Consider the following 25,562-nt stretch of genomic DNA (forward strand, 5'->3'; position numbering starts at 1 on the left):
TAGTTAAAAAGGAGCAATAACAATTGCTTCCCATATAGCAAAATAACACTCCATGAAATGATCAAATACCTTTCTAGAAAGGCTAGCCACTGCAGACTTAAAAAGCAGTCATAATTACTGCCTTAAAAGCACTTGATGCAGCAATAAACACATTACCATGAATGCCATATATAATGCAGTTACTTTAGTAGCAGTGTTACTTAAGTAACTTTAAATATGCCTTTGTCATCCAAATGTGAGCAGAAGACACAACACTTAGAGCAAAAGCTCAATTTAGTATCATTAGCATTATTCAAGTTATTTGAAAATGGCAATGCTCAGAAAAAGGGTGAATAGTCGGAAGGATGGACAAACCGAGATGATAATAGAGAAAATCTCGAAGAGAAAAGGAAAACTTTGAAACTTAAAATATTTACCAATAATTAACTAGGCATTTTCTGCCCACCCCTGTATCATAATGCAGTATGAAAACAAATCTTCCTCTATGCCTGGTTTCGAATTCTTAGACAGATCTATCTATCTATCTATCTATACATAGACCTACATACACATACACTCACGCAAATTAGATCTTATGATCTTCTTTGTCTCTTCTATGAATATGGCCGTAGACGCCTTCAATTAATACTTCTACTACTAATGTTGTACATCTCCACCTGTCTTCTTTCCATACAGGCAGAATAATGTAAGGGCTTTTAGGTAAAAGTTACCGAATTCCAGCTTACGCAGAGGGCAGAATAAGAGCCTAGCAAGAGCTGCACCTCAAACACTGGGCTTGGTGTCCCTCTAAAGTGCAAAATTACTTTCTAATAGATGGACACTGTCTATTAATTATCATTCCTGAAGGTAAATATCACACGCCAGCGTGTGGAACTTCAAAACTGGTAAATCGTAAGGAGGTTAAGATACCAAATAACAGGATAACCTTCAAGCTGAACCTCCTGCTTAAATTAAAAAAAAAATGCCTTTGGTCAAAATCTAGGATGTGACCATTGCTTCTAGTGACTGGGCATTCATCTAAGGGAAGATTTAGGCTTTCCCCAAAGGGCTGGACAGTTTTCATAAGGGTTTCCTTTTCCTCTGGATATATACAGAGTCCAAATACTTTTACAGAGACATAAGAACAAATGACCTTCTGACTCCATCGTTCAACATGAGTCATGCATAGCTTGGAATAGTTAGAATGAGTCATATATTGCTTTCAGCAGAGTTTGTCGGAGAATAGTGCTTTGCATACAAAAACATTGGTTGATCTGGAGAAATTCACTTCTCAGGAAACTATTTTATTTAGGAAATTTCATATGGTCTGTGTGTAGCTACTTTAATAAATAAAGAATTGAATGATTTCATTGAACATTTGAAATTGTGACAGTTTGATATAGTTGTTTTACCGCTGAAGGGGATGTCTGTACATCAGAGAGTTTCTTGGGTTTTTTTGCAATGATCATAAGCACACACACAAAGAATCAAATTTGATGAGAGCATTATCCTGCCTTTTATGTTTATGTCACAAGATAATATTCTGGTGACTGGCCAAGCAAAAGAAGATAAAATTGTGCAAAGCATTCAGGGTTTGCTGTGAAAGCACGAGCTGTAATAAAGCACTGTATGATGCATTGTGGTTTTCCATCAGATGCTGACTAGTTAGACCTGATGGTCAGTTTTTGACCTATGACCACTGGCATGGCAACTCTCCAACCTTTGTGGAGACACAAATCAAGGCTCTCCAGCTTAAAACCAAGAGCACCAATGGCAAGTGGTGGGTAAACCCTTTGTTATTTGCTCGTGTTTTATGGACCTCTGGGGAAGGTCTGGTAGGTACACCTATCATAACCGTAATGCCAGCTCCTGTGAACAGGTACACATCGGGGATTGTTGGGCACCGAATGGTGTCTATCAGTCTCTCACTTTATACCAGACCCTGTGGCAATGCAGTATCGCTAGGGCTTTCAAAGGGTGGTGGTAAGAAACTGCAGATGGTTGACTCTCCAGATGCCAGTCTCCTGAATAAGGCTGACATCTGTGCACACCAGGTTAGCACTGCACCAGCAGTACTGAATGCTGATCCATCCATCTGTACTGTCAGGTTCCAGTACACGTTTCAGCTGATTCTCGGGGTTTCTTTGTCATTGCCAAGGTATACAGCAGGTTGAACCAGAAATACGTGGAAGGTTGCCTTGTTCTCCATTACCATGGCCCATGCCACTGCCGGTGTCCCAGGAGAAGAGGGAATCTGTTGTCTGTGCTCAGAGAGCGGGGCAGTGCTCGCAGCTATAAGTATAAAGCTCTTGTTCAATTGCCTCAGTTGTTTGGGTTGATCGGGAATGTTTGTACCAAAACACACTACAGAGCTGATGTTATGTGGGGCTAGCAGTTTGCAGCGCCCGTGAAACTTCATCCATGCTCGCATGAACTTACAAAACAGTGAAAATGTGGACAGCTTAGGGCTGAGAAGTTCCTGAAAAATCTTCCCCTTCCATAGACTCCCAGAGCCCCCTTGCTTAGGAATTTTATGAGATCACTTTATTTTTTTGCTGTGTGCTGCGTGCATGCCGGGAAGCACCTGCTGGGGGTTAGATGTTAACGCGTCTCAAATGCAACCCCCACTTTGCTAGACAGGGCACCCTGACTCTGTTTGCAGAGATGACTGTTTGCTGCCCCGCTCCTTTGAACCCCCTCAGACAGAGACTCTCACTTCTTTCGTGCGTTTTTGCTGCCAGTACTGATTGCTCATTTGCCAGGTGGGGAAAGCTCCCGTTTATTTGCTGCCGCACACACGCTAGCAGCAACAAGGTTCTCCAGTAAATCCCCCTGCTTCTTCATTACCAGCCTATTCTCAGTTCGGTAGCGGGATGCCAACATCAGTTTTAGCTTACCCTTCATATTTTCATTTCGTGGCCTTTAATGTCTTATCCGTACATTTATTAGCACTGCTACCTACACGTCCCTTTTACGGCGCCTGTTCTGAATGCACAGTGGTACCATTTCCAAGTGATGTACACGGATGTAGCATAGCTTTGTATCCAACCGTAATCATTTTCTGCAGGCAGCGAACACAATCACTACATAAATACAGGAGGTGAGAGAAATAAAACTTTGTTCCTTATGGGCCAAATGCACAAGGCAATGTTTCTACAGAGATTTTCTTAGAGATAAGAAGCAAAAGTAATTTGAGGACTACTGCCCATAGAGCATCATGACCCACAGAGAGGAAGCCACACATTACATTTTTATTTTGATGGCAACCTTTTATTCTGGAAACATTGTCCTAATAGAGTAATACTTCTCCTTACAATTAATCTTCTATCTGTGCCAGAATATGCAGTGGTCCTAAAATCAAGGTTTCCAACTGTTTATGAGACTCATCTGCATAGGACCTTACAGTATAAGTGTCTTTTCATTTATTAAAATCCTATTTCTTTCACATTCTTGTTTTTACTATTGCAAATGACATTGTAAAAAAAACCTCGCTGGTTCTACAATACTTACGTAAAAATGATTTTTGATTGCTATTAATGCATTTCTCAAAAAAAAGTACAAAAGAATTTTTTTGTTTCATGGGCAAATATAATATTATAATATAAGACTATTTAGTGATTTAAACATGTCATTTTGTGTTGACAAAATTTCTAAATTTGTAATTGAAATATTAAATATGATAAATTATAATTTCAATAGTTACAATATTTTATACAGAATATTTTAGAAAAGCCAAGAATTTCTCTTAAGAAATGCCAGGATGAAAACAAAACAAACTTCTTTTTTAACCTTAATAGAATTTCATTTTCAAAATTAACAAGAAAATGAAAGGATAAGTTATTCATAATTTCCTGCAAACCGGTGTATTAGTAAAAACACTCTGTAGCTTTCTGAACAGTGTTTTTGTTCATTAGGATTTGATTTATTGCAACACATTGCATGTATTAATTTTCTGATTTAAAACTCCAGCACTTATCATTGATTAGTACAGTGTACGATAAAAAGCTCTTGTATTTCCAGTTAAGGTTGGCACAGAAAGACTACTAAGGCAATGTGGCGTCCTTCAAACCTGAGACTTTCTTTAAAAGCAACCTTGCCTGTTTAGAGCCCAGAGTTTGTCCGTACCCAGGTCTGTCGTCCAAGCCCAGAGAGCTCACAAGCGTTGTTCTGTGACAGGTTAAAGTATACATGGATACAGTTTCGGAAGAAAAGTAGTTTCAACAAGTTGAAATTCTTGAAGTGGAGTGAAACTCTTATTTTTTTCTTAATCTGGTTTTTGAGAGACAGGGTCTCCTAAATCCTGGATTCCTTTAAAAAAAAAAAAAAATCTCCTTTTTTGTTTAATTAGCAGTAAGATTTACCACAAGCTAACGAAGGTTAGAATAGCCTGTTCTTTTCTGAGGCCACTAAATTTGAGTGGTAAAGCCATTATCCCACCTCCGGCTCATTTTAGAAAAACAGAACCAGTGACTGGCTGTTTTAACTTTCACCTGAAAGAAACTAATGCCTCCCCATCCCCAAACATACTCTATTAGCAAAACATCACCTCGGTGTTAATCTCTGATAAGATGTTTTCTTGAGGAAATAAAGCCACAGATTTACTTTTTTTTTTCCCCCTTCAGGAGCCCAAATTATAAATACCATGTACCAAGCCATGGCAGTTTCTCTAAATATCTGTAAACCTTATTCTTTTCTATGTTTTTGATCTTTCTTCGTATTACCATCACTCTTTTAATCTGCTGTTCATGTTTTCATCCAGACAGCACCCAAACAGAAGTGGGATCTATGGTGTGATATACACTCAGTTTCTCTAGCACCAGACATCCACGCTATTTTTAACACTTCTGATTGGAGAAGGCTGAATTAGTTATCTGAGAGAGTTTGATTTTTTTTAATTGATGTAGTCATTTAATTGGCATTTTTGCATTTATTTTTAAATAAATCACAAATTAAATATATTAAAACTATTACCTACTTCCCAATACTTTCTGACCAAGGTATGGTGAAATTCAGAGAATTAGAAATTAGGATTTTAGTTTTCCTTCCTTCTAACTCCTTTAGCCATTTATCCTTGGACTAAATCGGTGAAAAATCCTTCCAAAATAGCAAGACAGGGGAAAATGAAGTTTATATTCTTGTTACTTGATCAACTTGGACTGCTCCAGTGAAACAGTTTCCTTGGCAAAATGTTGATTTATTAAATCTACTGGAATGTGATTTAAACAAAATTATATTCTGCCAGCTCATCTGGTCTGGCAGATTGAAGGAAAAGTGGGCAGTTTGAAGAATATTAAAAAAAAATTCCAAAAGATTATAATTAAATGTAGCTTTGGAATTGCTGATCTTCCAGAAATTAAAAAATGCAAATAATTCACACTCTGCTGAGAGACTTTTTTAATAAGAGAATATCCCAGGAAACAGATATTTCAGGTTTTTACTGCCTCTTCATTTTATGTAAAAGCCAGAATTATTAATGTAACTTTTACATTACATATTAAATCCAAAATATCAACATTTAAGCAATTTCTGAAAGTTGTCTCGGTATTATACTTGAACTGCCTCGATTGAATCAGATTGAATCAAAGTCATGGGCTTCAAGACCTATGTTTTTCACCCCAAAACATCAGACCTTCAAGTAAAGGCTGTATAAAGAATGTTTGAATTCACATTTTTGACAGCATACCGCATTTGCTTGCCTTCCCCAAAACTCATGAAATATTGGCTCTTAAAACTGTCAGTGATTCTTGAAAGCACAAGTGCTTTTTTGGTTGAGATCCAATTGTTTTAACAGGGTAAATCTCAGTATAATTTTCCATTCCCTGGGTTTTTAAACTCCTCAGAATTCTGTAGGTCTGTACATTAGCCTGCTCATTAATAGGGTAGATACAAAGCCAAGATCAGGATCCTTTTAGTTAATAGAAGTTTTGACATTGATTTCAATATCGAGGGGGTTTGGCCTCAAAAATATTCTCTGCAAGAGCGGCTCCGACCATGTTCTCAGGGCTTTGGAGGGGGGGAGGCCACAGCTGGCCATCCCTGGGGTGCCTGGGTGCTCCCCCACCTTCTCTCCTACAGCCATAGGCACAGATAAAATAGCTCCAAGCAAAGAAGACAGGCTAGACCCGCTACCTCTGCCTGGTTTATTGCTGCGAGCGTGCAAGGAGAAAAGAAAGGCAGGAATCCTAGATGGGAAAGGGGCTGTAAGATGCCACGGGCAGCAGGTTGTACCAGGGGAAAAGCAGCGTGGTGAAGAACAGAAGAACATGGGGGAGAGGCTCAAGGGATGAGGATCAAAGCGGATCCTGGATCAGGGCTATGCTCTCTCCGTTTTCCAGTAATATTTAATCCCTAAGGGCTATAAAGACCGAATACCTCTTGTGTAATAATATTTACTGTAGGTTTTTCAACAAATTAGCACAAATGTTTGGAAATTAATTGAATATACATGGATAAATAAACATTAATCTATATGTCTCTATAATTAACAGAGACTAAATACTCTATAATCTTATTAATTTAGGAAACCTTCAATGGAGCTCCAGACATAAGTGTGAACTGCTGAGGCTACATTCTGCATGGTTAATAATAATAATGCATTTCTTTTTAAAAAGATAGGTTCAGCTGCAGAATGTGAATTCTTTAATAAAAAAGCTCTGCATGTGTCTTCCTAGTAACACATCCCAAGATTTATGTGCATCATAAACAAATATGTCTGTGGTATTATAAAGTGTAATTCCACTGTATTTGTTATTAGGAAAGGGAATAAGGTTTCCCATATGCTTTCACTATTATTTCTCTTGTAACTGGGAACATGCTGCCAGTATATTATCAGGAAAAAAAAGCTACCCATCACTGTAAATATCGCAAGGTGGGTGTTACAGAGCAGCTCTGCGGTAAAGACCCGAAGGGATTTGCCCTCGGCCTTCAGGCAGCAGGTACGTTTCAAAGCTCAGCAACCAGAGACGAAGGCTCGGTCTGGTGACACCTTGTCATTTGTTTGCTTAATATAAGGAAACATTTTGAGTTGACGATACACACATTGATTTCAGGAGTTTAGGATGATGCCGAAGGGAGGTTTAGAAATTTCCAAAGGTCAGGATCTCAGCTGAGACTTGGATGTAAAATTATCTACGCTCAACTTACTCTTTGTCTCTCCTTCCAAGATTTCGTGAAGGGTAAGAGGAAAGTCCTTTCTCTTTCCTCGTGTGTTGAGAGCTGATAACTACAGTGGACTAAGCCATAGGAGAAAGAAACTGCCTTTAGAAAAGGGAAGTTATTATTCTTTTACCCTTATTGTTATGGTTTACGTTGCGGGGCACGGTCAACAAGCCCCTATACATTGCACGGGGCATTCTCTGAAGGCACTACAAAGTGCATCCATCGACATGAGGGTACGACAGGGCAGCACGGTGCTGGTTGAACACCCTTTGAGTGCTCGCCAGGCTAGAGTAAAATGACTTGAAACCGTTTAACTGACAAAATGTGTTGGGGGAAAATTTTTGGCTGAATCATGTACTTTCATAAGTACTTGCCCTCGCTTTCCTCTGTTGTTATATTGGACAATATTCTGTGCTATGCCAGTGTAAGAGGACAAGCTTGTAACTGTGAAAAGCTACAGTTCATCGCAATATATACAGACACAGGTATGTGCCTGTAGATCTACATGTATGCAAAAGGCTGGAAAGAGCTCACTGTAGGATGGTTAAAACCAGTCTTCTAATATTCTTTTGCCATTAAGCTGATCAAAGCCAGCTGATATTCATCATATAGAAATATTCCCGGTTTAATAATTTCAGTGGCTGGTTGCTGGTGCTATAGCCTCAGACAGCAAAGCTTTGAGGTGTGCTAAATCCCAGCAGAGGAGAGAGGGGGCAAAGAAAGGGGAACGCAGAGCCCATAGAAGAGCTTGAGAAATAAGGAAGATTTTCCACAATGGAAAAATACCACCTGTCTTTTAGCTATTTCTCATCTTACAGTTGCAAATTTTTTCCAGGATTTGAATGTACACCTTGTCAAACAATCCCATTTGGGTAGCAGAGCATCGGCCAAGTAAAACCTATCAGAACAATCCAGTATTTATGATTTTTAAACAGCTATTCCCATATAAAATAAAATTATGGCACTCCCTCACAGCTAGGAGAGTAATAGAACCTCTCACTTCAGAAATGAGTGGAAATTTAGTGTAACACCTATAATTAAAAGGTTGATACTTTGCTGAACATATTTTTCTCAGTTTAATGATCCTAAGTTATATGGATTCATGCTTTATACTGCAAGTAGCTACACAGTTTTCAATGGGAATATTTAGAGAGAAAAGTACTACCTATAATGACCAAGATCAAAAGCAACTAGATTTAAAAGTGAACTGGCTCAGTAATGCCACTTTCTGCCTGCCACCAAAATGCATGTGAATGGCTTTGAAATAGGAATATTTTTTAAACAAAAACCAAAACAAACATCCCCCCCAACCTTTCTGTACTTCTTTTGTTTTCTGAGATAATGCTATGCAAGCATTTAATGTGCTAGTGAGCTTAGCTTTCTTCACTGTTCCTGAGTGCTAGAAAATTATTCACCATAAAGATTGACAGCTGGTGTTCTCATATACGTGAGAACAGAGAAAAACCCAAAATTTCAACTATTGTGAGACTTACGAAAGGATCACAAACATTAGAAACACCGATTTTCACTGTATTATTATTGTCATCAGACATTATTATGCTTGGAAGACATACCTTTCTTCTAGGGTGTGGGCTGAATCTCTCACCAAAAACTATGGAAGGCTTTATATACCACAGGAATGTGTTCTCATACGAATGATAAGTTGGGGAAAAGAATAAGAAATTTCCAAATTATGTTCCCATTCTCTTCCAAGCAGCCAAGAAAACATGTCGTAAAAGACATCAGTAAACACTCTCTGATTAAAAAGTGCTTGCTAGAAATGTTTACTCTCCCTTCCAAATAATTCACTTTGTGTACTTACGGCATAGCATAGCATTCGTCCTGCGTAATTTAGAAAATCATGGATAGGGAGCTTGAAGAGAGCTCGAGCGTACCTTTCTAACAGAAAATACTTTGCAGATGCACTATACTTGGGGAAAATCAATGCATTCTAATACCAAAAAAGGTTGTTTGCAGAAGCAGTTTTAGAAGCCCTGGGGATAAATCATCCCTGTCAAGAATGATTTAGCAGTATCTAGAAAGGGATGAGCTCCATCAGATGGTAGGAAATTCACCCAAAACCTCTTTTTCTCCCTGGTGGCTGAAATTCCCTGCCAGACCTCCCACTGATGGGGCGAGGGAGCAGCTACTGTCCTTGCTCAGGGTCTTCTCCAGAGCCTGGCAAGCCAGCCGGTCCTCTTCCCCACTCAGGGGGCTTGGGACAGGCTGGCTTGCTGCGAGCACCTACACAAGGTTAAGCTGGGAAGGCCAGAGGGGACAATTGGGATAATTTGGTGTGACATCCTGAATAACACAGGGCATAGAAACTCATCCAGTGATCTAGGCAGCCAGCTTCATCTGTCAGAACTAGCAGAAGCCTGGACTTATCTGCTGTCCCTGGATCTGCCTTGGTTTGTGGTGCCAGGGAGAAGGGCTCCCTGTTATCAGAGTTCCCTTCCTAGGAAGTCACTGGAAGGGCTGAAAGATGACTTCATACTTTACAACAATTACATCTTACCGCTTGAATTTCTCAAGGGTACAGGTCTGAGTTTTCTTCAAGTCTCTAATCCAGAGTGATCTGAAGAAGGGCAGTACTTCAGTTTTGCTCTGAGTATAATTTTCCCACTTTTTGGAAAGGTGTGGTGATACTTTTTAACCATACATCTATGACCTGAAGCATTTCCTCTGGCTCTCAGAGAGATTTGTTCTCAATTTTACCTAAAATTACTTAGTTTCATGAAAAAGTAATCTACTGGAACCTCTGAAATGGTTGATTTCAAGTTTGTCAGCCTCATTTGGTGATCTGGCTTGATTTTATGAGAGAACATACTGGCCTTTGACGTTTCTATGCAAGAGAATTGAGTAGAAACCTACCATGGGCGTTGCCATTTTGCTTTGGATCTTCCAGCTTCCTTCTCTGGACAACTTACTATGCTGTCTTCAAGCTGGGAAGTATAATAAAGCAGTGGTAAGCAGGAGGATTTTCTGGGATGGAGGGATTTTGGACCCATCCTCAAGGACAAAACAGGCTTTATGTCCCTCTACTCTAAACTTGAAGGACGTGGGTGTGGCAGAAACAGTGTGACCTCTGGTAAAAAAGATGAGCGTGGTGTAAAGCAAGAACATTTGCCTTGCAATTCCCTTTTCATTTTACAGAAACTTCCAATTCCAGTTAACAAACACGATCAAAACACTGAAGTGAGCTCCCTAGATAATGCAAGACGGCATCACGAAGAAGGACGAAGGGTCAAAAAAGTTAAGCTCTGCTAGAAAAGTATCAAACATCTCAAGAACATTAAAAAGCAACACTTAATCCTAGTGATTTTTAAAGCACATCCTTACCCGTCAAGATTTTGCAAACTCCAGTTTTCAGAATAACTGACGAAAACTTGGAATTCTCCACAGCACCACCAGGGAAAGCTGGGTGATAGGAGTTTCCTAGCAAGCCATCCTTTTTTTCGAGAACAAAAGAAAAACGTTGCACTGGCACAGATTTCTGTGAGCCTACTCAATTTTAGGGACTCCAGTTCTAGCACAGTTACACTTTTTACAGACTGCAGCCAGATGTCTAATTGCAACCCACTGAGGATAAAAGGGGACCTATAAAAGTAAGAGATTGATTAAATATAATTTGGGCTTTAAAACAGAAGCATTCCTAGATCATTGGAAGTAAATAAAAAGGAGACTCTGTGATCCCGGTATGTTACTTGCAACTCGGTCGAGAAATATCCCACAATAATTTAAAAGACAGCCCTTTCCCAATCTTAAGGCATTTTTTACTTTGGCAAAAAAGAATAGCAGAAGATGGTTTTATCGCTTTGCTGCAAGGTATGCTCTCACTTGTGCAACTAAGTGTAACTTTTTCTACCCGTTCAGGATCTACCTTCCCCCCCCTCCTATAGAGCACGGTGAAATAGATGGGCAAGGCTGGACTGGGAAAGGACAACGACTGCTGCCTGTCTTCTTGCTCCCACCTATCTCCAAAGCTTCTGGGAGCACCTCAACACAACCATCGGGTTTATGGAGTCCTCAGGGACTTGGGTTTTTGTAGCTGCTGACAGAAGTGCTGTGCCTGCTCAGCAGCCACTCTGTGCTGTCCCGGAAACCGGTGGAGTCACCATCCCTGGAGGAATTTAAAAGATGTGTAGATGTGGCGCTTAGGGACATGGTTTAGTGGTGGACTTGGCAGTGTTGAGTTAATGGTTGGACTCGATGATCTTAAGGGTCTCTTCCAACCTAAATACTTCTATGATTCTATGGTGCTCTGGGGCATCCCATTAACTTAGACTCCCTTGTTTCTGATTTTTATGGAGAGGGTGGGCAATGGACAGACTTGCAAAGGGGAAAAAAATATCAGACCACAGACACAGCTGGTGTATAGGTGCTAGAAGTGATGTGAAAGGTATATAGAAACGATTTGAGTGAATGATTTGAGATTCCCATTATATACTTTAGAAGGGGTTATAAGGAAAAATAGCAATTAACAATAAGAAAGACAACAAAATGGGAAAAGTCTGCACACTGAGCATATGGCTTTAAAAATATCTGTTCACAGACAAAAAAAATGCTGAGGAGAGCCATGTTTCTGCTCTGTCCTTCCGCATTTGGATATTTTGGATATTCCCATTTTTTACCACTGACAACAGGAACAGAGACATTAGTAACTGCTGTGGTTTCCTTGTTCCCCCTCCCAGTCCGAAAGATCTAGAAGCTCTTCACTTAAACATATGGAGGTACCCTCTTAAAGCCACTAGTTATATCCATCATCACGCAAACACGCCCATTCTGAACACTGAAGGACAGACCTGAATTTTGAATATATCACCTCTGTTCCAATCTCTCCTTTATAATTGAATGTGTGTTGAAAAAAAAGCTTAATACCACCACAAAGCATATACATCAGTTTTTAAGCAGTAAATTTAAACTAGAAATTTGAGGTTGCTGGTAGGAGTTTACAATTTTGAGATAAATGTCCATGATGAGAATTTTAAGGAATTTTTATTTTTATGACAAGTTACCGAAGTAAATTATTTCCAAGGGCAGCAAAGGAACAGAAAACCACTCTGATTAAACCTTAGTACATCCAAATCAAAGATGATAAATAAGGTAGCCTCCATTAGTCCAGCCCTTAAATAATTTATAACAACTGAGTGGCCACCTATAACAGGTTGGGGTTTTTTTTGCTTAAAGAAGCAATTCTGAACAACCAAGAAACAAGAGAAAGAAAGTTAGCTTATACAACTGAAAGAAAATTCAGTTGTTGATATTACTTGTCCTTTACTCTGTATTTGTATAGTGCCAAAGAAGGGGAAACTTCAGTCTTTTGTTGGCACGGCCTAAACATTACTTGAGAGAAATTGTAAATACCCGTCTCTGTGTTTTACTATTAGTGACATGCAGTACAATGACTGACACCAGTACAGTTTACTGCAACGAGATCACGATTGTTGAACATGAATTTTTTATTAACATACTATTTTAAATCTTCATGTTGTCCCTTTAAAGCCTCAAGATGGTTTTCCTGTTCAATACTTATTTTACGGAGTTTTTTGCTGATTGATCAGAGGTAGATGATGCTTCTGCCTCTGCCTTTCTGGTCTCTCTCATGCTAGCACTCCAACAGAATTACAGATGGACAAACCCCACCTGCCTCCTGCAGGTGTGGATATGGGGCGAGATGCAAGAAGCATCTCTTCTTTCCTCTGTGCGGCTGTTGCACTGGCCAAGAACAACTGCAGCCATAGGGAGCATGGGAGCTGAGGCTTTTTGTTCTTTAGAGACCACACAGCCTCCGAAAGGAGCAGAAAACAGCAGAAGGCTGTACTCGATGCTCCCCAGGCAGCAGCCAGCAAAATTATCAGACTGCAAAGAGAAACAGTCTTTTCCGTGAAGGGTTGGGACATTCGTCTTGGCAAGGGAAAGGTGCTCACAGCACACCACGCAGCTGGGCTGGCTGCCTGCATGCTGGGGGAAGCATGGACCAGTTCCTTCTCCAAAATGTCATTACAAGCCTGCGTCGGGTGCAGGCTACGGGCAGGAGAAACCAGCTTAGCAACGGGGCAGCATCCTGCGGCTGAGATCTGCCATGAACCCAAAGTCTGAGGTGGGAGAATACGGGACCCCAGTTCAGAGGGAGATCCAGGCACAAGACAAATAGACCCTTATGTCCAAGGGGAGAAGGAACCAGCAGAGAAAGTTGCAGACTCGACCCGTTTTTCAGACAAGCATCTCTTAATGAAGGGCTGCCTTTACTGACTTTGCTTGGAGGCAACAAAACCATTGCAGCTGAACAGATTAAAAGAGAGAGATAGTGGAGAAATCTCACATTTCAGCATATTTTCCAGCATGGTCTGCAACAAGAGGAGGTGGAAAGGTTGATGGACATCATGTAGATTCTTCAGTTCCTTCCCAGAAAGCTGAGCTATTACTACAGCCATTAAATTCTGGCTCAAATGATAAACAGTTAGTTGCGACGTTGCTAATCTTGATATTGCTGTCACATTACAAGCAAGGAAGAAGGGGCCATGCCCTTGCAAGGTCACTGTGCCTGGCTTGTAACCTCATTCAGAGAGCAAAATACTTACCACAGTTTTCCGTTGAGTGGGCAGCTGGCCTGGGAGAAGATGGGAGAGAATGCCCCACGCATTCTCAGCTTGGGCACATGCTGGTTTTTCCCTTTCCGGGACTTGTCAGCAGATTTGGTTAGTATTCCTAAAAAATCCTTCAGAATCAGTAGTGATTTATATTAAAGACCCTCAGTGATTTCCCAAATAGGCTGTAAATCTTTTCAGCGGATAACGCCGACACGGAACAGCAATCACTGCTAGCAGGTAACCACTGCAGCCGTACCCTGTTCCGACGGCACCAGCAGCAGGTCCCATGGCTGCTCACCACCATGCCTAATGCCTTTGATCTTCCCCAGCCAGATACTGCTGGAGAATTGGAAGCAATTGACTCATCTATATGGTCCTGGTTAAAATAAACCCTGCTTTTTATTAATGCTCTTTATTTTTAATTTATACTTTTTGCCCTGTTAAACTGTCCCCTTGCTCTTCATTTGAGCTTTTTGTTGCTAGGTCTTCTAACAAGTACAAGATGGTTGGCTATGAATTCCTTTTTCCAAGAAGAGGGACTGAATAATTGTCGTGGCTATTTATATACGTGCACCCACACGTGTGCGGTTGGTCAAGGTGCTCTCACTGCCCGGGTATCTGTGTCACTGTTGTAGCATCATCTCTCCTATAATACTCAAACAAAAGCGTCCTTCTGAGTTCTCAAGTGATGTTATTAGCTAGTTAGTCATGAGTAGCTAGTAAATTTGGTGCAGTATCACCCCATTCATCTCATTCAGCTGAAACTAGCTGAACCTTTACCGGAACAGATGCATTCCTCTATGCCGATTAAATGCAATTAGACAGTTTTCCGACTTTAGCATGGAGTTACGAAATAGCAGCAGAAGTAGATCTGATAAATTGTGTATTCCACTCATAAAGGAAAAATAAATTCTTCTGTTTGCAATAAACATAGTACATATGAGCGCAAAACATGACTTTTTTTCTTGCTTCAAATAAACCCACATATCCTCTCAGACCTCACACTAAGACAGCTCAAGGGAAATGCTGAACAGACTCAAGTAATAGCTCTATAATAAAAAATAGATCTGCAGACAGAGCTGCCTGTGTTCAGCACCATCAGAGACCTTCCTATTAATTATTTATATGGCACTACAGATTAGCATAGTACTTCACAGAAATAAATACAGAAAGAAGTGAAGCCCCGTATCTCAGGAAGGCAGGGCGACGACTGAAGCCCTGCTCGCTTCGCTGGGTGTGGCGAGTGCTCGGCAGCCAGCGCTTGGAATTACACCATTTGTACAGCGCACTCCGTGAAAAGTGTCTAAGAGGGAATTTAAATCTGGAGGGTTGACAGTCGCCCATTGATCCAGTTAACAGCTATTCAAATCAGTTTGGGCATCGGGTAAATAGTACAAGTGATTTCAAAATCCCATTAAGGATGTGACTAACTTTAACCCCTAAACTCCTTTCAAAATCTAGCCAGTAAGTCAATAATGTGAATTCTTTATATTTCCTACACTATACTATTAAAGAATTTTCTATTAAAATTCTTTTATAAGCATGTGAAGTGGGCTGAAATCCTCACCACAAAGAAATCAATGATTCAGCTTCACTGGGTTTATAAATTCCTCACCGAGTTGTGTTTTAAGAAGCGCGGATACAGCCGATTTGATCATCCCCCTTATGGCAGAGATTTGTGCTCCAAACCAAAAGCTGAAACTAAGAAACCTGAAGTTCTGGTCTTGCAGTGACCCTGTCAGCGATGTCAGGATAGACATCACTTTGTTGTTTGTTTTTTTTTTTTAATTCAGTTTTCCCGTCAGAAAAACAGTGACTAGTTATTTCACACCATCCTTATGTTGGTTACTGTGATTATTACTATTTCATGGTAGTCCTATGAAGATTGCATTGGCTTTGAAGATTGCCAAGACCACATCAGGCATTGTCAGATATTTTTCCTAGCATAGATTTCAGGGAGGGAGCAAGAGCGGGAAGAGGCAATCAAAAATCACATCCTGACAGCAGCTGCTTGCAGCGGAAAGAAATACTGCTGAAAGTATACTTTGCTTTTTTTCTCTACAAATCTTCAGCTGGAAATCAAGAGCAAAGCTACCACTTTGTAGTCCTCCAACTTTCCACAGACCACCAGCAAATTGCTGCACAGAACAGCTTGGGAATGAACCTCAGGGCTATGTAACTGCAAAAGCATTAAGGACAGATGCTGGGAACAAAAATGAATAAATGCATTAAAAGACTTCTTAGTATTAATAACAAGTATGTACCATAGAAGCCTGAGAAAACTGTCTCGAAGTGAAAAATACAGGGAAAATCTTCATCAAATCTTAAAGTAATTTTAGGTGGAAGGGTTTCTGGAGGTGATCGAGTCTAAGCCCCTGCTCAAAGCAGAGATAACTTCAAAGTTGGATCAGATCATATCTCAAAGGACAGAGATTCCCCAGCCTCTCTGGGCAACTGGTCCCAGGCAAAAATCCTATTTACTAAGCAGTGTATATAAACATCACATATAGGAAGATTTACTGTAAAGAATATCTATATTTAATATTTACATATATTTTATATCTACAGTACATATAAATAAATAGTAATGCGCATATATATATTTTAAGCACACACACGTGAAAGAAAGACAAAGAACTGCAGCAGTGGAATCACTACCCAGGACTAGAATTCATTCCCAAATGAATGATGACTTTGAGTAATGGCAAGTTAGCCCATTTTTGACAAGATTCTTAGTCATATCCCTCAGATGGTGATGGGGCAACGTAACCTTGGCCGTGTAGCCCTGGGATGCCAGACACTGGCACATCCTCCCGTGCCAGAAGCACTTCCTAGAATGAGTCTGTGGAAATAAAATAATTCATGATGACAACAAGTGATAGATGCACTAAAAAGCAGAAATACCTACCTTCCCCTCCTTCCCTTGATGTCCTTCCAAACTGCATGAAGAACTAGATCTTTTCTCATCCATCCTCCAAATTGCGCAGTCCTCACGGACAGGCTATGTAGTAACTTGGGATCACGTTTCCTTGGGCAGGTCTACCTAGTCGAGTGCCCCATGGGCTGGGGACCCTGGGCACCATGACCACAGAGACAGGAACCTCCAAGATCTCAAGGTTTTGCTGGTTCCCAAAATTCACATTTTTCCTCTGGAAGGCCACATGTATGGCCAGGAGCCCGAATGAAAAGTTGGGCTTCCTGCTCCACACTGGGGTAATGTTGAGTCCTGCACATCTTGGGTCCCTCCTAGGCTTCTCCTGATGCTCTCGGACACATTCAGCAACTTCTGGGAAGGTCCCTGAAATATCTGCAAGAGTCAGGAATTTTGTTTCAGTTTTACAGACATAATGTTTAGAGCTGTTATAAGGACATTTTGACAGTTTCATTTTCATGCTAAACAATATCTATGTTTCACAGACTGTTAGGATTTTCCTCCAAAACCAGATTTTCAAGTTTTCACCAGCTGTTCTCACAGACACTGCTCCCCTCTTTTCCAAATACTCTTCCTGTCTCTAACACTATTACCTGTGACGTGAGCAGCTTCTCGAATGAGAAGTACATGAACCCATGTTTGTTAGCCTGCCTTCAAGATGGTGACCAGGTATAAAATACTAGACAGAGGACAAGGATCTGTGTGTTAATTCCTTTAATGGATCCTTTTTTGGTTTCACTAAAGTTTCTACTCGGTATTTTCAAAGAAAGGGATCACCGACCCCCTTTACGTGCGTTTGCACACAGACAAACACATGGTTGCATATACCTCTGTCTACAAACAGCCCCCAATATTGATCACATTTGCCTCACTTTCCCCGATAAGAAACATGAGATTAGTTTTTGTTAGCTCAATTAATCTGGCATTTGTCCTCTGCACCCTATAAATCATTGCACATGCAAAGAAGGGCTCATGCTTTAGCAGTAGTATTGATCCACGCAGACCTTTGGGTTAGGAGTAAAGCCTCTTTAATTACTTTGGCTGACTTTCGGGGTTGTTTTGGTTTGGTTTTTTTGTGTTTTGGGGTTTTTTGTTTTTTTGTGTTTTGGGTTTTTTTTAAACAATGTCTTGGGAAGACTAGTACCACGTTTTAGCGTTGTTATCGCTAAGCTTAGATTTGGAGTTTTGGTCCCCAAACACCTTCTGCCTCAGCCTGGCCTGCCCATGCTTGGCATCAAAATCAGAAAAAGTCATTCTTTTACCTTCTCTAAGGATTTGATAACCTCTTCACTTTCTTTAGCCAGAGGTGTTTTGACCTTTAATTAAAAGGAAAATTTGTTGTCTTCCGTTCAGAAGGCAGCAAATAATGAACTCATTAAAATGAGGTTAGCGTTCAGGCCTTAGAGCAATAAGAGCCGAAGCCTCATTAGCAGCTAACAATCCAGAACATAGCACATAAATAAACCTAATATGGCAGAGCAAAATGCCTTGGTGCATTAAATTTGAGCAGAATCAAATGTTTACAGTCAATGATGTCTGGGGCATGAAGTTTTAATGCACTTAATAAAGGAAAGCAAATTGCTTCCTATTAGGCATGAAATGTTACTGCAGAAATTGCCCCAAAAAGTTTATTATGTAAATGAAGGATAGAGTTATAATTAACAAGGACATAGCAGGAAAATATCACTTCTGCTTAATAGATGCACCAATTATGAAGAATAAAGACACAGCAACTTCAAGTCTACAAAAGGTAATTATGTGGATTAATGTAAAAGACTGCTGAATGTAAATGCAATATAAAAAAGAAACCGTATCTTGTGGATGTCACAGAGAGAAGCCTCACTGACAAAGCAAAAAATCAATTAATAAAATGAAACCCGCGAGTTTTGAGACATTCCAGGCAATAAAGGTTTTATCTTTGAAAGAACACTTGGATTACCTTAAAAAAACCCCACACTTTGCTTAGCCTTGCACTGAGCCATGCCTGTTTGTCCATGTGCAGGTGTGCCCCATGCTTCTTTCCTTGGGGAACGATAATTATTTAGCATGATCTATTTAACTGTCCAAAAATAAAACAACAGTGAGTTCCAGCTGTTGCTTTAACACATCCCTATGAGTTCAATGAGGAATGCTAATTGTATTTTCACATGCAAGTAGCTTTCTTCCATTTACAGCTTTTTTAAGCCCCAGTACTCAGAGAAAAAAAAAGTAATCCCACTGACTCTGAGGAAAAGACACACACTGGCAGATAGAACTTAAATACTGTGGTCAGATGAAATACCCAGGAGAAAAATCTTCTCTACAAAATAAGATTTGTCGTGCCTTTTTTTTTTTTTTTTAATCCACATTCCTCTACGTGAATTTCCCTTCTGCTGAAGTTGTGGGCAGCGCCTACCATTTCTACCTCAGTGTAGGCAGCAAAGTCCCGAGGCCAGCGTGCAATGGGGACGGGGACGGGATGGGGAGAGGTGACCCCCCCCGGGAAGGAGGGCTGCCCAGGGGAGCCGGGGACAGCACGGCAGAGCATGAATAGCTGTGTTTGCACCTGGCGTTGGGTAAAATTTCCAGCTGTTAAAGTTCAATAGCCCTTCTCCAGCCTGCAAAACCCTTCAGAATAAAATAAATACCTTCCGTCTCACGTGAAGACTGCGCAAGTCCCGGAAAGGTTTCTGGCACTGGGTGCCAGGGATGCGCAGCTCCATCCAGGAGCCGGAGGACTGTCCAAGCAATGTTTGCAGCTATCCTCACACACAGGCAAAGTAGGGGTTCACCCAGCCGGGAGAGCGCGAGAAGGGTGATGGAGGAAAGTTGTCTGCTCTTCTCCTGCCGCGGCACTTTGCTATGCTGTCTGCTGCTAAGGTCTGTACCTACAGGAGACAAAAGTTCTCATTATTTACTGTGCAAAATTACCAGCGAAGGCAGTATGAGTCATTGGGAATTTTGTTTGAATAGATATTTATTAAAAATAGGGAAGACAGACCCTAATCACCTAAACAGAGATTGGGTTTTTTGTATTAAGTGTGTGGAAGATGTCAACCCGCCCCTCTACAGACAGGCAAGTAGTGACAAGATAAGTTTGGACTGACTTAGCTGACAATATCTTCTTAGTATTAAAATCAGGTGAGGTCATGAAAATGAAGTTTAGCTGCATATTATATAAATTAATATGCATATATGGAAATTGCAATTAAAAAAGTCTTTAGGACCAAGCCAAATCCAGTTTGAGTGACAGATTTGCCCTTTAGACAGAGAAAAATTCTTGACACGCTGCAGGTTACAGGATTTACATCTTAATCCTCGCTCTGTGCTTTTAATGAGACCTCACTGGGCTGGAAAGCTTCTGCCTATCCTGCAGTTCTGTCATCTTATTGAGACGTGAGGGAAATCAGAGAGAAAAACCAAAGTGATATAATGTTTTTTTCGTGTACCTTCTTATACTATATGTTAAGTGATGATAATTTCTCAAAATGTTCTTTCCTCAAAGGAAAATTGAATTGATTTTGCTCAGCCCATCCATCTTTCTCAACATATATAAAATGCTTTAGATAGCTTGGAAAATTATGTTCTAAAATATAATGACTCAGATTCTATGCTTGTGACTTTAATGGTGTCAATTTAGTGCCAGTTTTTACCAACTGGGGATTTTCCTCAATGTCTTAGCTAACAGTGGTGTTGATCTCTAAGGTTTTACATTTTAGTGAACATTTAGTTGTTATATATTATGTAAATATAGTCCCACATGTGGAATTGTCACAGGATTGAAATAATCAACTTATTAAATGTCTGGCAAGATAGGCTGGAAACCATACTGCTATCTTAATATTTAATGCTAAAGCACAAGATTTACTGCCATTAGATTATTTCCTTTAGCAAGGAAAGGAATTTGCTTGGTGACTGTTGTAGCCGATAACTATCTTTGTTTTACATCTTCCTTAACACCCAAATAAACGTTTCTATTTAAAAAATCAAGGCAGATGCACACTGTCTGACGATCTTTTGTATTACACTCCCGAGCTACCTGGCACCCGAATGATGCTGCTTTAGGAGGCGGCTGTTCGGAAACGATGCTTCAGAAGCGGCTTGTGCTCCAACATGCACGGTGCCCAAATATCTGCACAACTAGGAGGGAGTCAGGAATTTTAAGAAGTTAATGTCCTACAGCAAACGCCTCCCAACCCGCTGCAGTGCAAAGGAAATACAATAAATCATGAGACCGCAGAAACCTGACCTGTTTGGTTGGGCTCGGCTCTGGGCTAGGACTGCACAGGCCGTCAGTCTGCATCTCGGCTGCCTAAACCCTGGTTTCATCATTTACACCGGACTGGTGATACTTTTGGTTTATGGTCACAAGTAGAGTTTGTTGTTGTCGTTTTTTAAATTAGACCAGTGGGTCGAGCAAAAAGGTAAAACTATTCTCCTGTAACGTTAAGAGAAATTACTAATGACCATACAAAATGTAATTTTTTTAAATGAAAGGAAACATCAGCTGCACTCGGACTGTGTGTAAACCACTGCATTCATTTTGTCTTTGAACTGTGCAAGAACATGAGCACTCGATCAATAGAAATGTTATTAATAGATAATGGGAAAAGTTCTCAAGAGCCACATAATGGAGACATGGAAAATTGATGAAAATAGAGCTTATAACCCATTCAACATTGGCAAGACCAGTAGGGAGATAAATGCACTATCCATCTCACATATGTAGCACGTCCAAATTATGTGGGCTGGTGATTGAAAGCGGGCAGTTATCTGTGCAGCAAGGACTATCTTTAGAAGCAGTGCAGAGTTGACAACTAACAGTAAATGTAGATAGCTCATGCAGGCTGAACCAGTGGTTGGAAATATGTCCAAGAAAAAACAGATAGGTGACCAAGACTACACCTATTTTTTCTATAGGCAATATCCTTTTCCTCCATTTCATTTAGATTGGTCTTATCTTTTGCTTCGAGGAAAGAATAAAAATAAACAGGGATTTAATTTCTGACATGGACACTCCTTAAACCGTAAGTCAACACTGGAGTTTTGCTCATTCACACTTAAGCCTCTAATTTGGTATTCAGGCACAATCAAAAATGTTTCTGCAGGTAAGTAAATCCCAACACCTCCACATCTGGATGACAAGTAGTATTCCTAATTTTACTTTGGGTTTTAAGCACATTTTATCAAGCTTCATTAATAAGCCAAAGCGTGGGTGACTTAGTGATTTAGTATATTGCTGCCTCCGAATGGCTGGATTCAAGTCCTGCCATAGATCACTGTAAACAATGTATAGTATCTTGGTCCAAGTTACAGAACCATCACCTACTTTGGTACTTATGTACTGTTACTAGCATTACTAGACCATCAAACTCTGATGGAACAAATTAAGCTCACTGTAATCGTCTTATAAAAAAGAATGAGCCCAAAATAAAATGTGAAACACTTAACAGGGTCGTCTTTTTTGTATCTCCTCAGTTGGACACAACTTTTAAAATGAGGCATTCCAAAAATTAATATTCATTTTTCTAAATGCATGTTAATTTCTTATTTATTTCAGGCTTTACTAGAGACTCAAAATTTACTGCGCACTCAGGTTGCAAATTTTACCTTCAACCTTGGATTTTCAGGAAAATTTTACCACACAGGTAAGAAGGAACTTCATGCTCTCAGGTAGCTGCAGTTAAATAGGTGACAGGATTTTAAACCTAGCTTTAAACATGCCCTTTTTAAATAACACATTGACTCAGTAGAGCAGTGGGAAATACACACTCCATCATTTTAGCATCCAGTGTCTAATTCAGTTTCCAAAGGGACAAAGGTACGCTACGGCTGAGCTTCTCAGGAACACGTAGATGCCCTCGGTGCTTTTCTGAAAGATGCGCGGGAGTAAATCTTAGGGTTATAAAGGAGGCAAACTAGCTGCTAAGATCTTTATAATTCCACAAAAGACAGGACAGCACAGAAGACATACTAAGGTTTTTTCCAGTATGATAGGTATGACAAAATACAAAAGATGGGAAAAATCATGTCTCATAACCTCTGAAGAGGCAGAAGTGTTTGAATGGGATGCACAAGGTTTTGTTATGACTGCAAAGGTGATCTATCTCGGTGTTCCGCAAATCAGGGGGGATGATAAAAGGAAAACAAGGTGAAAAGAAATCTGTATTGAAACCCTGCTCCTTTCATACTCAATACAGTAACAAGTTGCACACTTGCACTGTGTTTCTGTGGAAGATTAGGCGCTTTTATATCTCCTCCTCCTCCTGACTCCTTTCTCTCTTTTGCTCCATTTCTCCACAGCACAATGATCCTTTTTTCAATTTTAATTTTTCCCTCTCCTCCTTTGCCTTCTCCTTATCACTTTGCTGCACCTCCACCCAGGCTTCCCTCTGCTGCCACTGAGCCATGCTGCTCCCTAGTATTGCTAAGGCAAAAAAAGACATTTTCAGTGACTCGCTTCAAAGGAGACACCTCCTGTCCTTCTCCTTTCCAAACCCCATGCCCTTCCCACCTTTGAAGACCAGTTCCAAAATCCTCGGCTGTCAACCCCTTCAGCCACATTTAGTGACACTGACTGAGTGATGCCAGGGAAGCCGAGAGGCTTATCTGGAGCAGAGGAGGAGGCATTACAGCAGCAAGAGGATGGGAGGGTAAGTTTAAAAGCTAGGAATGATGCAGTCCCAGCTGTCACGGGCCATGAGGTAGCTGTGGAGTAAGGCAGGTCACCCCTCTCAGTGTAGGCGTAGCAGTACCCCCCTTTTCATTGCCAGTATTTGAACACCAGATGAGCTTACCCAGCTCTTACGGCTCTGTTTCACCACCCGTGAGGAGAGTACAGGGGTCCCTGGGAGAAGAGGACATAAGGAAGGATTTGAGGGATGAGTAGAGAGAAGGAAACCAAAAATGATGTATTTGTATCACTGTCGCTTTCAAAGTCCAGGCTGTTTTCCCCTTGTGCAAGCACATAATGCTAAGCAACTGCTGCCCAGGAAACCTTACAGACTAGAGGTATAGGCTGGAGAGCCCGAGAAAAATGAGAGGTAGAAAGAGATGGAATTACTTGCCTGGAGTCATATAACAAGCCAGTGGCAGACCTGTGATTAGAGAGCAACTTCGGAGACAGAACTTCATCCTCTTCCTTCACTCTCCTCACTTCATCTTGACCTGCCTCTGTAGTTATTCCTTCTGGAGATTAATTGGACACACACGCAATACAGCAAAATAAACAAAAATAGCCCAAAGCCCTGAGCCGCCCTAAAGTAGGATGCTGCTCGGTTGTGGCCGTCTACAGAGTAAAGCTGGTATCAGTCATTACAGTGTCCGCTGCAGGGAAAGGTAATTCAGGGAGGGGAGGTGGTGGAGAAAGAGATAATTTATTATAAATACTATGACGTACTGAACCGTGGCTGGCACAAAACATGCAGCCTTTCTACAAAATCAAACCCCTGACCTGCCAATACATTTTTTCTTCATTCATCCCAACGGCCTCCATATTGTTGTCACAGGTTTTCTTGCCCGGCTGATATAATGCTGACCAATTTCAGATTTGCTACTGCTGTAGAGAAAGAAAATAGGAGAACGTGCATGTGTGCCTGTCCTCCTCAGGCTCTCAAGGCTTACAAAAATAGCACAGAACTACTTAATGAGTTGAAGCATGTCATTGCCTCCATTAAGGGACCTGCTGCTGCCTGTGCTCAGCGACGCATCTGAGTTTTTCAGTGAACACTTCATTTACAGGTTGGTGGTGGCGTTTTGTCATATCAGCTTAGTGGAAAGGTTTCAAAGTATTCTCCACACAATATACACTTTATTGACTTAATATAAATAAAACATGGAAAGGTATTCTTTAATTACTGTAAATGTGGCTTGTTTACCCAGGGAGGCTTTTAGTATCAGATACTCAACATGTTTTATTAGCGCATTGCAACTGCTGTGCCTTATTGACTTCCTTAATGTGTGATTTTGCTCTCCTTTCCAAAACTTGGATCATTTTAAAACTACAGGAGGGAGATGAGCATGGGAATGTGTTGGCAGATTAAACAGTTATACATTTTCATCAAAAGATGTTGCCGACATCTGTACTGCAAATACCAATTCTAGTTGGTATGCCTGCGCACAAGTACAATAGCTGACACATCAGCCTCACCGCTCATCATCTCACCACCACCACCACCACTCTCTTCTGCGGCACTGGTAAACTATGTACTGTAGACATAACGCTATTAGCAAAAAACTGAGTAAACCCTATTAGTTATGCAGTTTCAGCAAACACTTTCTACTTGTTCATGCTGTGGCAATAGAAATTAAGATGTTGTCAGGATTTGCATTTAAGATTTGTAAGATTATTGATAGCAACTTCAAACTTAGTTTCAGTTTTGAGCTCAAGAGACCTCTAAGTTACGGTTGTAGTTTTAAAATATGGGATTATTTATTATGCACAAACAAACTGAATTATTACCTACCTGTGTAAAGTGCATACTGCATCTCAAAGCAGATATATGTTCACCTCCTCGTTGTAAGTCTACTGCATTTTTCAGATTTCACATTAAAATGAAGACAGAAATTTACATAAAGAATGCCGATTGTACAAGAAATTAAAACCTCAAAATCCCTTGTTTTGCCTCCAATACTCTGAATAAGGGATTGGGCAAAAATATTTAAACAATATAAGCACTCATCAAATGCTCCATTGAACCTTCCCATGAGATTTTTTGGAAATAATGCTACTTAAGAGTTTATAAAATCAAGCAACGTTCTTTTTAAAGGCTTATGAAGAATATTATCCTTAAAAGCGACACCGCCACCAAATGTTAAACTTCCAACCTTTCTGTTTCAGCTCTGCCATTACAGCGTGGGGTTGGTTTTGTTTAAACTGGAAAGAGTTATGCTTTATATTGTTTGATTTTTGTTACAGTAAA

General features: G+C 40.4%; 1 protein-coding gene across 1 annotated transcript in view; it reads left to right on the forward strand.

The window, feature by feature from the left end:
• The window catches only part of LOC142082265 (bifunctional heparan sulfate N-deacetylase/N-sulfotransferase 4), a 104,941-nt gene that overhangs the window by 24,077 nt on the left and 55,302 nt on the right, over window positions 1-25,562 (forward strand). Inside the window, exon 3 of the mRNA XM_075150287.1 lies at window positions 22,202-22,289. Coding sequence (XP_075006388.1) covers window positions 22,202-22,289 — 88 coding nt within the window. The remainder of the gene's footprint in view (window positions 1-22,201; window positions 22,290-25,562) is intronic.

The sequence above is a fragment of the Calonectris borealis genome, chromosome 4 (genome assembly GCF_964195595.1).
Source record: "Calonectris borealis chromosome 4, bCalBor7.hap1.2, whole genome shotgun sequence".
NCBI lineage: Eukaryota > Metazoa > Chordata > Aves > Procellariiformes > Procellariidae > Calonectris > Calonectris borealis.